We start from the raw sequence: 17991 nt of genomic DNA, 5'->3' as shown, positions 1-17991 counted from the left end.
TGCACCTGTGCAAATGTAACCAAGTCTTCCCGGCAATCTAGTACATTATAAATTATGAGAAATATATTTAAGAAAGGGAATTTTAAGTTAAGAAAAGCCCAATTTGTTTTAAAATTTAAACTGTAGCATTTCATACAATTTTCTAGTAATTACTCACTTCATCTGGAAAGTCAACCAAACAATGTATCAGCAATAAGGAAATGAAGCTTTTAATAACTATTCAAAGGAACACATCCACTTAATAACAAAAAAAAAAGCTCTGATATAGTTAAAGGTGCAATGGGAAACTCTTTATGTATTAGAGCACATACATCTGATAGTGATTTAATATTCATTAGTGAATGTACAATTATAATAGGGTTTTTGATTCTCCTTCTGTAATATCCAAATCAAAATATACTTTTTGATTCAGAGCTTCGGGTGTATTTTAACTACAATGTGTTTTAAGTTGTTTTTCCTAAATCCTCGCAAATGATTAATGCAAATAATTTTATATTTTTTGGACCCACAGTGCCTTTTTGGGGAAAGATCTTTTGTATAGTGTTTTCTGTTTCTTTTTATTTCCCTATTCTGTATGTCTTCAAATGATAAACATAAAAATCACGAGAGAATGGATTATATTTGCCTCATAAAAAGCTTGTAATGCATGAAACTTGATACTAAATACTCACTTTCCCCTGAGTGCTAGCTGTCCCCCTTAGCTGACCAAAGACTGCTCTCTACTTTAATGCTGGTTTGGGGGCAGTACTTGAAAAACTGAAGACCAAAATATTTGTTTGGGTCATTTTTAAGCATAATATTGAAAGAATGTTTCCTTGAACTAGCCAAACTCAGCTCACTTGTGTTGTTAGTCAGCTCCTGTTGGCAATATAAACCCTGTTTATCCAAAGCAATCAGCATTTCGAGCATCAGATGCGTTCAGCAGCTGTGGTGAATTTCCAGCCTGATCACAGATTGCTTTGCTGTGATGTCGGCCAGCCGAGCTCAGCAGGAGCTGTCTGGGAGTAAAGACTCATCAGAGAAAATCTGATGTCGACTAAAAGAGTTTTGGTGCAACTCAAAAGCCTTCAGCTGCAGGATATTCCCACCCTGTTCATGGTCCTTCTGTTAAAAATGCCAATTCCTGTGAGTTTTATATTATTATTTGAAGACGAGTGCCAGGTCTATTTTCTAACTTGGTCAAAAGAAGCTTATGCTATTTGAAAAAGTATATCCCCTAATTATTTGCTTTATAATGTGCATGTAAATGCATATCCTTAAACAATAAAAGTCTCAATCAAGCTTGCTTTTTTGTCTGTATATTTTTGCTGCTTTTCTGTAATGTAGTCATTTACTGATCGTGCTGCCTTGCAAAATTGTCCAATGCATGACATCAGAGCAGCTCAACTTTAAAGGATTACTGCCCCCCCCCATGAGCATTTGTATATCACTTACTCACTGTGTTATGTTGAATTTCTGAAGAAATCTTTTTTTGCATGCCTCCAGTGAGGGAAGAACCCAAAAACAGAGAAAATTCTTAATCAGTTTAATTAAAATGGGTCTGTGTTAAATAGCAGTGAAACTATATCATGTTTACCATGTTTACATCCCTCACACAACGTCGTGCAGTATGATCCAAGTCTCATTTTTCCAGTTGTACGCTCAGTACTTCCCTAATAGCCCTTTCCGAAAGTAAAAATTCATCTAAACTCTCTTCACAACCAGACTTCATTGACAAAAACTGTAATTTTACCTTGCTGAACATGGGAGCTGCTAACGTACCCTTGCCTCGATCAGTAAGTTTGCTTGTGTCATTATGTGGCTTTGATGTTTTAAATTTGAAATTGAATTTGCAGCTCCTGTGTTCAGTGAGGTAAAATTGCTGTTTTGTCAATGGAGTCTTGTCAGTTTGGGAAGTACTGAGAATACGACTGGATAAATGAGATTTGGATTATACTGCATGAGCTATGTCAGTTTGTATACAGATATTTTAGTATAGTTCTGCTGTTGTTAATAAGCACAAACCCCTGTGGCTTCATTTCATCAAGAACTGTATTTGTTTTTGGAATCTTTGTAAATGCATGCGAGAAAAATAAATCTTCACAAATTCAGCATAACACGTGTAATGTGCCTCAAGAACAGATCAGCGAATCTAATTGATTTCGTTGTTTTCCTATTGCCACATATTCAGTTTACAAAACAAACAAAAGGCTCATTAAAGCAGCATCCACGGAGCAGTTTATTATTTACATTTGCATTCAAACTATTTACATACAGTACATGCTCTTACATTCCACCAAGCAACACTTCAAGCCTCAGGTGTTTTTCGTTTAGTTGAGATTTTTATGCTTTTATTTAGGGAACACAGGGAAAAATGGGTAAAAAGGTACATCAAAGTATGAATGAAATTAAAGTTGTGGCACGTTGTGCTATACAAAGATTTACATTTTTTTCTGTGATATAGTGCTGACATGAGACGTTTAAATTATGTTTAAAAGAAAACCCTGCGCATCCACACAGATGGGTTTTTTTTTTTTTGGTTAATTAGACCTCTGCTCTGTAGTCAAGTGAAGGCAAGAAACTCCTTTTGCTAGGCTATTAGAGTGACAGAAGTCAGACTTCTACCTCAAAAACAGGTGTGAAAATGCAAACAGGTGAGTCAGGTAGTTGTTAATCAAGCAGTGTACACATCCACAGGAGTATAAACACCCGTATATGTGGGTCGTGGCTACAGGGCTTAAACATATTGACCAAAAGTCTGGATATGCCCTTTTTTGAAGCAATTTAGTTGTCTCTTTTTCCAGGCTGCAGCATCTCAAATAATTTTTCTTTAAGAGACTTCAACCAGTTGATGGAAAACGCAAAACAACAAGCCGTTTTGTTTTAGCAGACTGGACTGCTTGGGGGTCGCATACTGTAATTTCTAACCCTGCATATTTTGTCTCTGGTGTCTGACTGTGTGCATAATACCAAGAATGTGAAGCAGGAAATGTGTGTAAACTTCCATCAATAAAACCACAGTATTTTGATAAGAGACTCTCCAAATGTCAGTACTGTACACCTGTTCACACACAAAGAAACACTCAGTCATCTTGGTTACATTCAAGACTGAACCTGAGACCTACAATAAGTCTTACAGTACACGATGAAGTAATGCTAACTTACATTAACTAAACTCGTAAAGTGACAATTTATCGTTAACAATAACTGAGCTCGGGATATCTTAAAGGGACAGTTCATCCCCAAATCAAAAATACATATTTTTACTCTCACTTGTAGTGCTTTTTAATCAGTCTAGATTGTTTTGGTGTGAGTCTGTGGATTATCTTGATCAAGTGGGTCATAATTTCTGTAAAGCAGCGTTTCCTAAACCTCTCCTCAAGTACCACTTGTCCCGCATGTTTTAGATCTCTCTGAATCGAGTGATCAGCCTGTTATCAGCAAGCTTCACAAGTTCATAACGAGTTGATCATTTGAATCAGCTGTGATGGAGCAGGGAGAGATCCAAACCATGCAGGAAAGGGTGGTGCTCGAGGAGAGGTTTGGGAGACGCTGCTGGAAAGAGACATTGCTGTTGTGTTTTTTTTAAATGTATTTTTTTGGTGCTTTGAGCAACACAAACCGAGTGCCATCTAGTTCCATTATACTAAAGAGAAGGCAGACATCTCTACGGCCGATATTTCCAACACTCAGCAACTCACACCAAAACAATCGAGATTGACAAATAGCTCTACAGGTAAGAGGAAAAATATGTATTTTTTATTTTGGGGGTGAAATGGCCCTTTAAATCTTAAATTATACTTAAACACCTCACTTTGGAGGTTGTTTTGCAGCTGTCAATAATGTGTTGGCTTATATTTTGTCATATGTAGCAACTGATATTACATGTAAACAAAGACAAAAGTCCTGAAATAGCTGGAATAACTGAAACCGTGGATACATAAAGACAGAGCCAGATATCGTTCACCTTTTTAAACTTTTTTTCTGGGAATTGAATTAGTGTCTTTGTGTGAATGGTGTTTTTTTGTCTTGAGCTCAGTGAACCAAACAAAATCTTTATAACAATTTAAAGTGAAACTTCTAATCTTGGCGTTCTTTGTCCTAATTGTGGTAGAAATCTCAATAAGGCACACATAATACACTCCAACTTTCCCTGTGTTACTCCATCATGAAACAACTCTCCAAAGCCTGTTACATGAGTCTGTATGTACAGTACCTTACATCATAATGTGAATGATTTATAGTGCAAGCGGGTCACAAGTACCTTGACGTTAGCCTTTTCAAATAAAGCTGCCTGTTATGTAAGGTAGTGTGTACTCAGGAGTTATGGTGTGGTTTGCACACGTTGCAGATGGTGCAGAGCTGAAAGCTGGTTATCCAGGGAGCCCGTCCCTGGATGCAACACCAGTCATTTCCATTTTTTTTTACAGGTCTTACTTACGACAGTTGATGGCTTTAAGAGTCCTTTTCCTCCATAGCTGCGACAGCACTGTGTCCACACCTGTTTTACTCCTCTGCCTCCATATTCCTCCGCAAACATCAAACCTGGAGGAAATGAGCAAAAAATCGCCCTGTTAATGGTTTCATTCTTTGTTTTTGTTTTTTGAATAAGTGCAACATTTAAAGGTCCAGTGTGTAGGATCTATGGGTATTGATAAAACATAAATAAATAAAATACTTATAGAGTTTTTTATTCGTTTAAAATATCCGGAAAATAAGATATTACTGTGTTTTGAGTAGTGCCCACCCCTGGTTCCCTGCTAGTTAACACATGCTCCGTCTGTTGCTGCTGTTTAGCGCTCTTTAAGGAGATAGCACCATTAGCTGCCGGCTCAGCTGCCTCCATGTTGAGAACTGTGTGCAGCCAACTCATAAGCTCTGAATTTCAGATTCAGCCTCTTAAAATGCAAATAAGGCTTAGCGTTAAAAATCTAAAAGGAAGTCATTCAAAGTTGAATTTACAAAATGAATATATTTTCATTTAATTTTAGTGCGTATGGGCAATTTAAAGAAAAGAAAGGAGATTTTGGTCAATAAAATAGAATCTCTGAACTTAATTATATATATATCAAAAAAAATCTTCAATGTCCGATGGCGTCGATATAATGATACTGATGAAAAATTGTGAAAAACTCATATTTGCTAAAATGATTTTAACTGACAGGTTGTTTCCTAACTTTTCAAAAGTGAGTTTTTTCAGTTTTGCTCCTGTCCTAAAGAATCACAGAATTCTTGAGGAGGTTATTGTATGAGGCATATAAACAGATCTTTTACCCTCCCTGTGTGTGCACTGCTGTCCATCAGGCTCTGTCTCAGTAAGCTCGTCACCACTTCCAGCTCCTGCTCGGCCTCCCGAACTTTAGGGTCCAGCTGGAGGACTTCCTGGAGGTCACTGCTGGCTGACAGATAGTCCTGGATAGAAGGAATTTAGATTAAAAATATATATTCTAAGTAAATAAATGCACAAACCGCGCCTAAAATAAAGTATGTGTTTATGATGTGGGAGTGACGGGCACCTGTAAACCCTTATAAGCCAGGGCCCGTCTGTAGAAAGCTTTCTTGTTGCTCGGCTCCAGCTGCAGTGCAGAGTCACAGTCCTGTTTGGCCTCTTCAAAGCGACTCAGTTTCAGGAGGCAAATGGCTCTGAAGAAAAGAGGGCAGGAGTCAGTGAACGCAGCACGTCCCCTTCTGTCATTTATCGTACTGCTGCAGGTAGTGGATGTTATGGATTAGAGAGATGAATAATCATGTGGTGCCCTCTACTGTTTTTCATATTATACTGTCCTTAAAAGAGCTCAGACAGTTTTAGAACCAACGTTATGCTACCTCTTAAGCTCTGGTCCCCATTTTTACAATCCTTAGAGCTACTTACTGGCTCAAGATGCCCACAGCAGATAGGGTAGGTTAAATTAGACTTTTTTTACGCCCTATGTTTTACCTACAGTGTCTACCTTGTGCCAACCTACAAACTTATTTAGTCACAGTCTATAAGATTTTGCAAAGACTGGGGATCTTGCAGGGTCACTATTTGCAAAACTACAACTAGATTCCTTTTGAGAATAATTCCCATCCTGCTCCTACAAAAATATTACACCAAACTCCCTTTAATAAATACAACATATAAATAATTCTGTACATCTAAACACAAATACATAATTATAGAAACACAAGATAAAAAGGCACCATGTGTCAACAGTATGCTTGTCAATTCTGTATCAATATAATCCATTAAGAAAAACTGTATGTTTGTACAAACTTCATATTAAATATAACTATATATTCCATTTTGTTGGCTATTTGTTTGTTGCACTATTTTATTGAGAGGAAACCAAAAGAATGAGAGGCGAACCGTTAAAAAAATTGGATTTCTCACTAAAATAAGTTTTGGTTGTGGATCAGATGCACACTGAATCAAATCTAAATATCTTGTTCACTCCACAACAGTTTCTCCTCCTTTTCCACAGTACAAAAGAACAACACTTGTCCACATTGTTAGCCTCCACAGCATCCCCTCCATGTTCACTGTTTACCCGGTTAACTGCTTCCTGTTTGGTGCTGGAGAAAGTGAAGCTATTGGTTATCAACAATGTTGGTGCCATTTACCTTCACTACATTCATGAGCCAAGACTAAAAATTTGCAATAAAATTTTAACATTTTATTTTGTAGGAACGTCAAGGCGAGAAAAAGACAGATTAGACGGAGTTTTTTGACCACCTCACACCAGACGAATCAGCTGAGGTAAAACTTTCATGATTTTATTCCACATTAGAAATGTGTCTGTGACAGTGAAATCGTTTGAAAATCATTTGATACAATGCTAGTACAGTGTTTAATTCAGGGACTATCCTGCTGTAAGTGTGCAGTTATGGATTAAAGTTGCACGTAGGGGTCGTGTCATGCGTACCTGTTTGTGTAGACAGCACATTCATCGGGTTTTAACGTGAGACATTCACTGTACTTCTGCAGAGCCTCTTGGAAGTGGCCTGTCTTGACCAGATCGTTGCCTTCTCGTTTCAGTAAAGTGAAGCGGGCGTCTTTTCTTCTGGCTGTTGACAGAAATTTGCAACAGTTCAGTATTGAAACACATGAAAAAAAAACACCTTAAAACTCGATTCGTACTTCTCCCTCAGTTTTGCTGCTTGTTAAGGAGATGTTGCTCATGTCAAGGCAGACTGCGTTGAACACTGTTTGTCTTTCAAGATGCTTTTCCCATCAATTCAGCTCACAGTCTTTTTCAAGAGTGATCAATAAATCCATCAGCCTTTCAGCAGCAGTCTGAGTCAACTCCTGCTTACTGAGCTCTCTGCTGTGCTGAGAGGAACAAACACAAACTCTAACATATCCATAGACTCACGGATACACACACAGATCATCATAAGTGAAACAACCCAATTCTAAATTATCTATCAAGTGAGACAAGACAAGGCTTGAAATTCACACTTGGCCATGTCTGTATACCAAAGGTTATTTTTCCTCTGGCTGAGGAGTTTGTCAATACTGTTACATGCTGCTTTGCACCTGTCTTCAGTCAGACTTATTCCAAACACTGCTCTGTAGCTGACATTGATGAGCAGAGTACCACTGTTCTTGTTCAGTCTCATTTGAAACAGAAATATTGCATGATATTATAATATGCTGTGTTTAAATCAGCTTTTCTGGCTCAAAATGTTGGTGTTTTGTCGGATAGGATGGTTTTTCTTTTCCCCATGACATAGCTGCTTTTCCTGCAAGTATTGTGGCCCCCAAAAACATGTATTTTAGGCCAAAGCATATTTTCCTAACCATATAACCAAGTGCTTTTTGCGCCTGACATAACCACTTGCAAGCACATCATTGCTAAAACATAAGGTTACAATGCATCTGATACATAATAATGTGCAGGTATCCATGTTGAATCAGCAGTAGTGCTAAATCATCTGTTGCCACTTAAAGATAATCTTCACACAGGAGAGTGGGATACAGCATGCAAATTGCTGTATCCCACTTTTTTAACAGCCAATCACAAAGCATTTTGAGTTTGAGATCAAGCTTTAATTGTGTGTTATTAATGTATCCAGTCAGTTCTGTGAATGGATTTTATTGTTGTTTTTTTTATTTAAAACAAACCACAAAGAAAACAAGATTTTGATGTATCTGGTTTATAAAGAAAAGCATTGTGTTCTAAACAGAGCAAAGTGAAAGTGAACTCAACTGCTGGTCTACACGAACGGAGGCTGCTCATTTGAAATTCTCACAGTGACACAAGCGGAAGGTCAGGTGACCAGGAGTAAAGGGAAAGAGGTTACTGCAGAGCAGACGAGAGAAAGTGGAAACACGTGAACGTGTGAAGGAGGGAGTCAGGTGACTGGAGCAGATGGAACCGTCAGAGGGCACAGGTGGACAGGTGGACAGGTGGACAGGTGGACAGGGGGAGAATAAGAACGAGCAGGTGAGGGGACGTGGGAGTGTGACTGGAGGGACGGACAGAGAATGTGACACCATTCAAATCATCATTGAAATACAACCTACTACTAATTAACGCAATCAACAAATTATCGTTATTCAAAAAACATCTAAAAAGGACAAGCTCAATTTTTTAACACTTCATGGATTCATTGTAATTAGTCTCAAATCGTAAACAAACTTCTTTCATAAATTGTATGTTTGGGTCCATTTTCTTAGTTTAGGTTGCTTGGGGAACGTGGAAGATGACAATAGTCAAAAATTAAGCAACACTGAATTATTAAATGATGCTCGTCGTTTAACACTAAAACACACATCAACCTTATCTCCGGTTATACAGCTACTAACTTATCATACACGAACAAAAAAGAGGCCCCATGACACCAAAAATTACACTTGGGTTGAGAGGTAAAACGAAACAGGAGCTCAAGGCACTGTCTGATGCATCTCTTGTATCTAGGCAACACAGTTATGCTATAAAGGTACATTTCACACTTTCAGCTGTTACAGTTTGTGTCACTTTTGCATTAATGATTAGTCTTGAAACTTTGATGAATTATGCAGTCTTTGTTGCTTTGTTTTTCTTTTTTAACACAGTGGCTACTGATATTAACCTTTTGAAATGTGGATCTACATCAGTTTCCTGATGCTGCTTTCACACACCTTTTAAAGCAATTTAACCCTTTAAAACCTGAGCTAACTGGTTTGATTTCTTTTGAAAACATGGAGAAAAGGGCAATGAGTAATTGGGAAAGAAATGTCCCACAAATTGCAAGAAATTTGTCAAGGGTGACAAGACAATGACCAGAAAATTAGTTTTTAAAAAAGGGAAACATTTGAATAAAGGGGGAAAATATCCATATAAAACAATATTTAAAATAATTAATTATGTATTCAAAATACGTTACAGTAAAAAAATGTATAAGTGTAATTTTTTTCATTTTCTTGATGGTTTTTGTTTTCTTACTTTACTTTTTTCCCCTTATTTCAGAGAATTTGCTTGTATTTGGTTTTTTTTTTTAAATAACTGCTTGATAATTTTTGGGCAATGTCTTGTTTAGTCGCTCATTGTCTTCTCACCGTATTTTTGTAAGATATCAAACCAAGGTTTTAAATGGTTAATCCATGTATGGCCCCTAACCTCTACTGCACAGTGTTCAAAGTTTTTCTTTTAATTTATTTTTTTTCTAATAATGTACATCTGCAAATAAATTAAACTTAACCCCAGTTGCCAACAAAAAGGCATTTAAATCTAGTTATCAAGGTACTGACTTTAGGTCAGTGGGTCAGAAATACAGATATTTGTAACTTCTGGTATTTTATCATTTAAAAGTACAAAATGCTGTTGTGACAAAGCAGATTTTGCCAGTAAATATGAGATGTTAAACACTGACAACCACATGAACCACTTCCCATCTGTTTCCCAGCAACAGCAGTGTGCTATTCAAAGATGTGCTCTGTTCTGACTTTGAGCTATATTCATTAAGTGTTTATGAATGTTTGTCTCTGTGTAGGTTGTGTCTTTATCTATGTTACAGTTAAATCCTGTGTATATGTCATGTAGTGCATACTAATAATGCTACACATTTATATTACAGTGCATGTTTGTATGTGTTTTTATAGCAATATACTACATTTCATGTATTTAAATATATTTGAATATATGATACATGTGGAGAGTTCTCTGTGTGATGAGCAGCAAAAGTCTACAAGAAACCTGACCTGGATTGTTCCATTACAGCAGCACTACTCTGTGTGGATCGCCTTCCCTTCTGCATTATTGATGACACACACACACACACACACACACACACACACACACACACACACACACTATCTCCCAGCTGGAGTGCCTTCATTGCTGCTCATCAGCTTGACACACTGATTCTCACTGACCGACTTCTGCTGCTGCTTCTGCCTTATGATTCTATAATTCAACGGATTCATTTCAGGCTTTACCACCCATAATGCACCAGGCAATAAGACAAGAAACAGTTGTGTTTCGGTAAACCTTGAAATCAAGTAAATCACAGTGATAGCAATAATCCTGCAGAGTGTGAGTGCCTGTGCTTGAGGATGGTTTTAGGGGAAAGACTAGGGGTGCATGAACCGTTAGCACATTTTTATTTTTAAAAAACTCCTCACTAAGCTAAAAGGAAGTGATGTCACTGACCTTCCTCCTGCACAGCCCTGGCGGCTCGGGCTTGAGCCACTTCGGCGCTGACCGGTTTGTCTCTGTGTTGCTGCTGGACGGACAGAGGGACGGAGGGAATCTCTGGAAGCTTCTCCCTCCACTCAGGTCCGTCCTGCTCGATAAGCATCTTGGTGATCCTGGCAGAGGACACGGAGAGTGGGACGTGCAGTGAGAGCACGGACAGTGTAATTAAATAGATTAATGCTTTGGGTTCATGTGCTCCTCTGTGATGTGAAAAGAACATTAATGACAGCTCTGTTTTATTCAAGTGTCCCACTAAGTCCTGACAGTGTGAAAATAGGTGGGTTCCCATTAACCCTCAAACTGCGTAAATTGAAATTGCGAATATAAAACAGGCCTAATAGAAACAAGGAAATTTCGAAAAAACTCCCATTTATTGTAATTAAGTTTTTACGCTTGCATGAGGTGGTATTTCAGGTGATTCCAAAAGGCCACATTTTGCAAGACAGCAATGGAGAAACTTTTTTTTCTCTTTTATAGGTCATATGATGCTATGACCATGTGCTTTGTGGGAACTGGCTCCCTCATGATGGAGCAAACACTACAAGAGGTGTTATTGCATCACATAACTCTTCAGAAGTTGATTGAATTATCCGGAAGTTTTTAATCCACAAGTCCTCTGTGAAATCTTGGACTATCACCTCCCTGACATCCCTCACACGTGTCCACTCCCACATATAGGGGCTCACTTTTCCATTATCGCTCGCATAACATTCCCACGCATGCCTTCGATTGGAAATAATGACAGCTGCAATAGAAATAAACCTGCTAATGTTTTGAACATCTATCGCCATGTTTCTTGGAAATGCAGCCATCTTGCAATTGTGTTTTATCGACATTTTTGAAAATATGGCTTGTTTTGTGCTAATCTGTAATGGAAACCTGCCTTGTGTGATAGCGAACCAGCGTACCAGGACGCTAAACCTGAAGAAGCTTAATGCAATTCAGCCATCATTTATTTAATTAAGTACACCAATGATTTTTCTTTCTGATCAGCCAAATTAAGTGAAAATACCAGTGTGAGTAGTAAATACATGAGTAGGCCCTTTAAAGCTTTACTGTGTAGGATTAAGTGGCATCTAGAGATAAGTAGCAGATATTTGAAACTTCTCTTGTAATTTGTGCATGCAGGAGAACTACGGTGGCTGACGTGAAAATGCAAACAGCCCCGTCTACAGCCAGCTGGACTGGCCATTCTGGGCTACTGCATGAACAACATGGCGGACTCTCTGGAAGAAACCTGCTCATGGATGTATAAAGAGAACTGGATACAGTGTCAGAGGTAGGGACCCATTCATTCTAATTAAATTTGCTCAGTGACATACAAAACCAATAAGGTTTGTTGTCCACATGTGAAATTACCCTAATCTTCCGCCCTGCTCTTCCATCATAGGGCCCATAGAGCAGGCGCACTGGAGACTTTCACCAGTCGAGCGGCTAACTCTCAGTTCAGTGCTCTGTTAACTTCAGTGGGAATGAAATTATTTAATGTAGACATAATCGGGTCATTCTACAGAAAACACAACAAGTTTTAATTTCAGGTGATTACAAACTAATGAAAACATAGTTATGAATATTAGATTCCAATTCTGCCGATAAAACCCCCTAATTTCTACACACTGGACCTTAAATAAAAAAAATCAAAATAGTTGTGTCTCAAATCCATACAACACACGGATTCTAAGCATGTTTTAAGTTTGGATTCTATTCAAAATAGAGAGTGAGAAATAAAGTAAAACTAATTGTAGATTGTGGTGACATAACTCCAAGAACTTACAGAAAAACAATTAATAAGCTTTATGTAGAACATATTTGTTGTTTGATCAGAAGACTGAAAATGGACATGTTCATTTCTTTTATACTAACTGCAAAAACAGAATACTGTACAGATTAAATGCTGTATGTAGTACTGAACTGGGACACTTTCCTTGTCTCCATTCAACACTGAGTGGGAACGCTCTGTGGTACTGAATTTGTTGTCTTTACGTGGGACAGTTTCATAGTTTTCTAACACAACTGTGCTGGTGAAATCAGCTTCATCTTCAGTGTTTGGTAAAATTAAAATGTGCAAACTCTAAGGCCTCGATGGCACGCGATTAATAAGCTCTTCAGCCCTTATTAAATGCATATTGTAGAATGTAATGTAATGCTAAATGATGTATCTTCAGTGTTAGGATAGAACAAGCAGACACAGATGAAAGTTGATAATGTGTGGCTGTCTTCAGCTGACCTGTGGACGCTGTCGTGAGCCGCCTGCACCCCGGTGTCAATCTGCAGGACGGTCTTATAATCCACGTAGGCCTTTCTGTAGCGCTCCAGTGACTCATAGGCCATAGCTCTGCGCAACAGAGGCTTCAAGGAGAAGGGCTGCAGCTCCAAAGCCCTAAGAGGATCAGAGAGACGCACAGACAGAGGATCAAACTGTCTACACCTGCACACTGTCACAGGTGGAACTGGGCTGATCTGTGGCTCTCCATTCATAAACATGTGAGGGAGTATTTAGACAAAGAGATTCCTGCAGCCGCATGGAGTGTGTTTATAGTTTATAAGGGGCGATTAAAGGTAAAAATTAAAGCCAAAAAAGCAACTGTGAAGCAAATATATGAGAAATGATAATGCCTGATACCTAACACAGAAAAAAACAAGATGTAGACTGAACCTTTTAAAAAATAAGTTTCAAATACATTTTGAAATTATTTCAATAGACATGCAGAGATAACATGAGATTGCCTTGTAGTGATACCTGCCGCCAGTATAGTTCAATTACTAGATTAACTTCAATATCATGTTCTTGAAACAGACTGTTTTCAATGTCTGTGGTGTAGTTTGGCTGTAGCTGAATTTTTTTTGAGACTAGTTTAATGTTGACAAGCAACATTTTTTAAAGATGTTCTACTGTCGTTTAATCGTCTTTCATTAAGTAGCTAGTGGTTTGGTAAACTACTTTTTATGTAGTTTTTCCAAAATGAATTATCTTGTACAAGCTCTACTGTTGAAGGAATAAAACTGTGACTAAACTTAACTCCAAAACCTGAAATTTTTACTTTGGGGAAAAAGAAAGAGGGAGCATCTGATTTTACAAATCAAAATCTATTTTACTAGTGCTTGGAAGTATGACTGCATATAAGCCTTTTGTGGCTGCAGAGGGAGCTGCACAAAATCTGCCTCAAGTGATTTCACTTAAGTCAATGGATCTGGGTCAAAGAGTACGAGTTTAAAAAAAATTAAAAATCTGAGGGTGTGGAGTTTGGGTGTTGCGGTACACCACTACTGATGATTGTGGCGATGAAAAATAAGATATTGATATCTTGTTAACAATACGCATATATTTTTCATTTTCATATTATGTTTGTTTTGTGTCTCAATTTGTCTCCCTCTCCATGTCCATGCAATTATTTTTTAGTGTATTCAATCACTAAGAGACAAAACACATTGTAAAGTTATACATTTGACTGATAGCATTATTATTATTGTCAATTTTCTAAAGATACTGCAATAAAATTGTTATTATGGATTCTGTTGCCCACAACAATCTTGTTGTGAAAATCTGATAACGTGCCAGCAGCCCTAGGGTGGAGTTTTAAAGGAGTAAGGTTACCAGACCTCTGTAACCTGCTCCTCGTTTCTGCTTCAGACTAGCAGCTCAGGGCAACATTAGCTGATACTAGCATAACACACCCAAATCCTCTGTCCCAGCTGTCACTGGTTGAGCTGAATTGTGGGTAATGTAGGCACTAGAGTTTGACAAGGAAGAAATGTTCGTAGAATTTAAAAAAAAGACGATATTTTTTTTAACCATCCATAATGAGCCTGAAAAAGTCGTAGCAGTGCAATGCTAAATCGATAAAGTGGATTTTCAAATCTAACAGAAACACATGCACAGAGCCTGTCACATACTTGGTACAGTCCTGTATGCAGTCTGAGCTGTTTCCATCCTTCAGGAAACAGGCTGCTCTGTTGGAGTAGAGGATACACAGGTCTTCTGGACTATCAACACCTGCAGGGGAACAAATACACTTATCTGAGAGACCCCATGCTGAATTAACAGTCCAGTCACCTTTCATGTCAGTGTAACACACACGTGTAAGGACAGACTTTCAATACAGAATAGCTCTTTTTTTAACTTTTGCTATATTTTGTGGCCAACGAGAGAATAGAACGACAGACAATGCCCAATATGAAGACTGTCCAGAGATGCTGAGAGGGTGCATGCTGGACAGATAAATGGTAGTCATTTTCTACTCGGTCCTTTCTCCTCTGAGCCTCTACTGCAGTTTCACAACCTCCAGCAGAGTATCAGTCATTATGTGCTGCTTCAGTGCCCCAAAATTGATGTCAACAGTGCTGATACTAATACATTTCTTTCTTTTTTTTTATTATATTAAAAAAGGAAATCACATATTGTTTTCAGTGCTTTTCTTATAGAGTCTACAATGAAATCAAGTCTTGTCAGCTTGTTTCAAGTGCTGTATAAAAAGCGATCCCTCTCACTTGCTATGAGAGTAAAAGTTGGCTGAGTGCTCCTTAAGGTGCAGCATGACATTCAATCTCCCCTAAAAGCCCCCATTCCCCGGCATATGACTTCTATCTACGGTCAGCGCTGTTGTCTCGTGCCAACACTGCACTCACAAATCAGCTACGACGCCTCATGTCTCAGTAGCAGTTTTTGAAAGTTTAAGAACACAGACTGGTGGCAGATTTGAAATGTGACCAATACTTATCCTTTACTAGACTGATAATGCAGCATGGTGAACACTTGCATGCAGATTTGGTAAATAGAGGAAATTTTGCAGCATGGCAGGCATAAGGCATTTAAAACTGAAACCGGATACTGTGGATTGTGGAGCTTAAAGACTCTGAGTCGACTTATATCTGATAGCATTAAAAGGGCGAATACTCAGAGGAGGCCGTCTGTCTCTGTGTCACCATGTTGTTTCCACATTAATGACTTGACAGCAGCGGTTAGACAAAGTCATTGGCAAGTCACAAGTCAGACTCAAGTCTTTGCACTCAAGTCCAAAGTCCCAAGCCAGGACAGTCAATCTTGACTCAAGTGCCGAATCAGTTTACAAGGTTCAAGTGAAGTCCTAAGTCCTAAACTTTGTGTTTTGAGTCCTAAATGAGTCATAATGTGCTTTCAATAAATGTAATGCAATATGTTACAGTTACAAGAATCACTATTGCCTCATAAATTCGCATTTATTTGTCATAACAAGTTTACTTTACTTTATTTAGCTATTTAACAAACTTGCTATAACAAGTTTACTTAGCTGTTAAGCTAACGTTAGCTCGTCAACTGTGTAAATATTTGCTTCCACTTTCTGTTCCTGGTGCAACTTAACAAAGTTGTTGCATCTTTCTTTCTTTCTTTTGTTTACAGACACATAGTTTTATATATGATTGAAATATTTTTTGGATAATTTTTTCTAACTGGCACTCAGTAACATACCATTAGTTCTTCAATGTTGTCCTTCAAACTGCTGGGATTGAATATCATTAACGTTTTTTGATTCAGGAAATGGGGGAACATAAATTAATTTATCACACACTTTTTTATAACATACATTTTAATCTGTGGCCTTGTCAAGTCAAAAGGCTCAAGTCCAAGTGAAGTCACAAGTCATGTTAAAATCCAAGCATCCAAGTATTTTTTGGATTTGCTAAGTCGAGTCTAAAGTCATTAGATTTGTGATTTGTGATTTGAGTCTGACTCAAGATAAGTCATGTGACTTGAGTTCACACCTCTGCTTGTGGCCATGAGACGAAGATTTTTCTTAATCCAAAAGTAGCAGAGACATGTCACTTTAACCATGATTTTTAAGACTGGCATATCTCAAGTTTAAGGTATGCAGTCATATTATCATTAATGTTTTGACTGTACAGCTCTTTAGTTAAAATGATGAGCCTTTTTTTTCTCCAAATCATTTTTAAACAAAAAATACCGACATTCAAAGACTCCATCTTTACAAATGGCATACTGTACAATTAACGCAATTTTAAAGTGAATATTTTTGGCAGTTGGACTGTTGATCAGACATAATAAGCAATTTATATATCTCCACTTGTGATTTAGGGTAGTTGACCGGGTCATTTTTACTGTCTTCTGACAATTTCTAGACCAAACGTAATAGATTAATCGAGAAAATAAGCCTCGTTTCTTAATGTGGCATGCAATTGACAATGCCAATTCAGGTTATTGAAGGTGTTTTTAATTGTATTGTATATTGTGTGTGCACAAAACACAAAAACAAGCAGAATTGTTTCTACAAACCGGAGAGATGTCTTACAGTAAAATATGTTTTGTAACCTAAATTTGTCTGATAAACAAAGGTGTTTCTCCACAGATAAGCTGAAGAAATTACACAAACTGTTCATATCTTTCCCACCTGCTTCAGCACATCCATCAATGGCCTGTGTGTACTTCTCCAAGGCGTCCGCAAACTGCCCATGTTTGAAGAGGTGGTTCCCTGCATTCTTGAGCCGGGCCAGGTGAGGAGGCAGAGCTCCAGCAGGGGCGTCCAGATAACTTGTGTCCACTGCAGGGCTGTTCTGCTCCTCTTGTCCACCAGGGCTGTTTTCTCTCTGAGTGCCATTGGCCACCCCCTTCCCTGAAGCACTGTGAGAAGGGGGCTTTTCCTCACATCCTCCACCCCGGCTTCTCGTCCCGCTCCCCGCTGTGGCCTGATCCCATCTACCTCCCCCTCCTCCATAGCCGGGGGGCTTCTCCTGCGCGTTCCCCATCGCTGCTCTCCCTCTGCAGTGTGTTCAAACTCTTCTTTCCTCCCTGCCTCTCGCTCTGACAGAGCTGCAGCTACATCTGAGCCTGGCAGGGGATTTCTGTTGGACACGCCCCCTGGATGACACGTTAGGTGTGACATCACAGAGGGGGGAAGTGCCACAGTGATGCAGTGCTGCCTGTGATACATCCATGAGTGCTGCAGTAGTACAGGCCTGATGGGAGAGCCTCACGTTAGACCTCAGAGTAAAAGGCTCTGGTGGGTGGACGGACAGACAGACAAATAAACATAAATATTAAAATTAAATGACTAAATGGACAAATACATGCACTTTAATTCAGATTAAGAGCAACTACAGCAATAAACAGGTAAACAGCCCATTACAGTTTTCACTAACTGTACATTTTTTCATGGTCTGTTGTTGCAACTGATCAAGTGAAATTACTCAAATATTTGCCCTTCACACTGTCACAACACTAAAACTTTGCTTTGTATGTATTTTTCATTTCATTATAAATTGATTTTTTTTTTCCAATTAGTGTTTTTCAATGAGACATTTTGACTTGTAAAAGCACAGGTCTAAATAATGTTATCAATTAGCTGCTTTGGTTTCAAGG

At 38.4% G+C, this 17991-nt stretch overlaps 1 protein-coding gene and 1 long non-coding RNA gene across 2 annotated transcripts; one reads left to right on the top strand and one right to left on the bottom strand.

The window, feature by feature from the left end:
• The first annotated feature begins 3691 nt into the window (after positions 1 to 3691).
• Positions 3692 to 11857, top strand: LOC121957457. Its single transcript, XR_006106779.1, has 3 exons — positions 3692 to 3715; positions 6647 to 6718; positions 11769 to 11857. It is a non-coding gene; the product is annotated as an uncharacterized LOC121957457 (long non-coding RNA).
• On the bottom strand, positions 3712 to 17415 carry spag1a (sperm associated antigen 1a). Its single transcript, XM_042506033.1, has 8 exons — positions 17024 to 17415; positions 14535 to 14634; positions 12868 to 13020; positions 10596 to 10753; positions 6885 to 7026; positions 5496 to 5622; positions 5254 to 5391; positions 3712 to 4524 (listed from the first exon to the last, which is right to left on the bottom strand). Exons 1-8 carry the CDS (start codon positions 17376 to 17378, stop codon positions 4519 to 4521), a joined length of 1179 nt encoding a protein of 392 aa, XP_042361967.1. The 5' UTR covers positions 17379 to 17415; the 3' UTR covers positions 3712 to 4518.
• Positions 17416 to 17991: the final 576 nt, after the last annotated feature.

Source organism: Plectropomus leopardus, chromosome 18 (genome assembly GCF_008729295.1).
Source record: "Plectropomus leopardus isolate mb chromosome 18, YSFRI_Pleo_2.0, whole genome shotgun sequence".
Taxonomy (NCBI): domain Eukaryota; kingdom Metazoa; phylum Chordata; class Actinopteri; order Perciformes; family Serranidae; genus Plectropomus; species Plectropomus leopardus.
The sequence above is the reverse complement of the archived record's forward strand: the minus strand, read 5'-3'. Positions and strand labels throughout refer to the sequence as shown.

Bases quoted from the DNA above. Each gene is read 5' to 3' on its own strand.
- spag1a (XM_042506033.1), bottom strand. From the start codon at position 17,378: ATGGGGAACGCGCAGGAGAAGCCCCCCGGCTATGGAGGAGGGGGAGGT. The intron at 13,021-14,534 runs GTATGTGACAGG...TGATCCTCTTAG, and splicing joins TGCATACAGGACTGTACCAA to GGCTTTGGAGCTGCAGCCCT. The intron at 10,754-12,867 runs GTCAGCTGAAGA...GTCCTCTGCCAG, and splicing joins GCTCACGACAGCGTCCACAG to GATCACCAAGATGCTTATCG.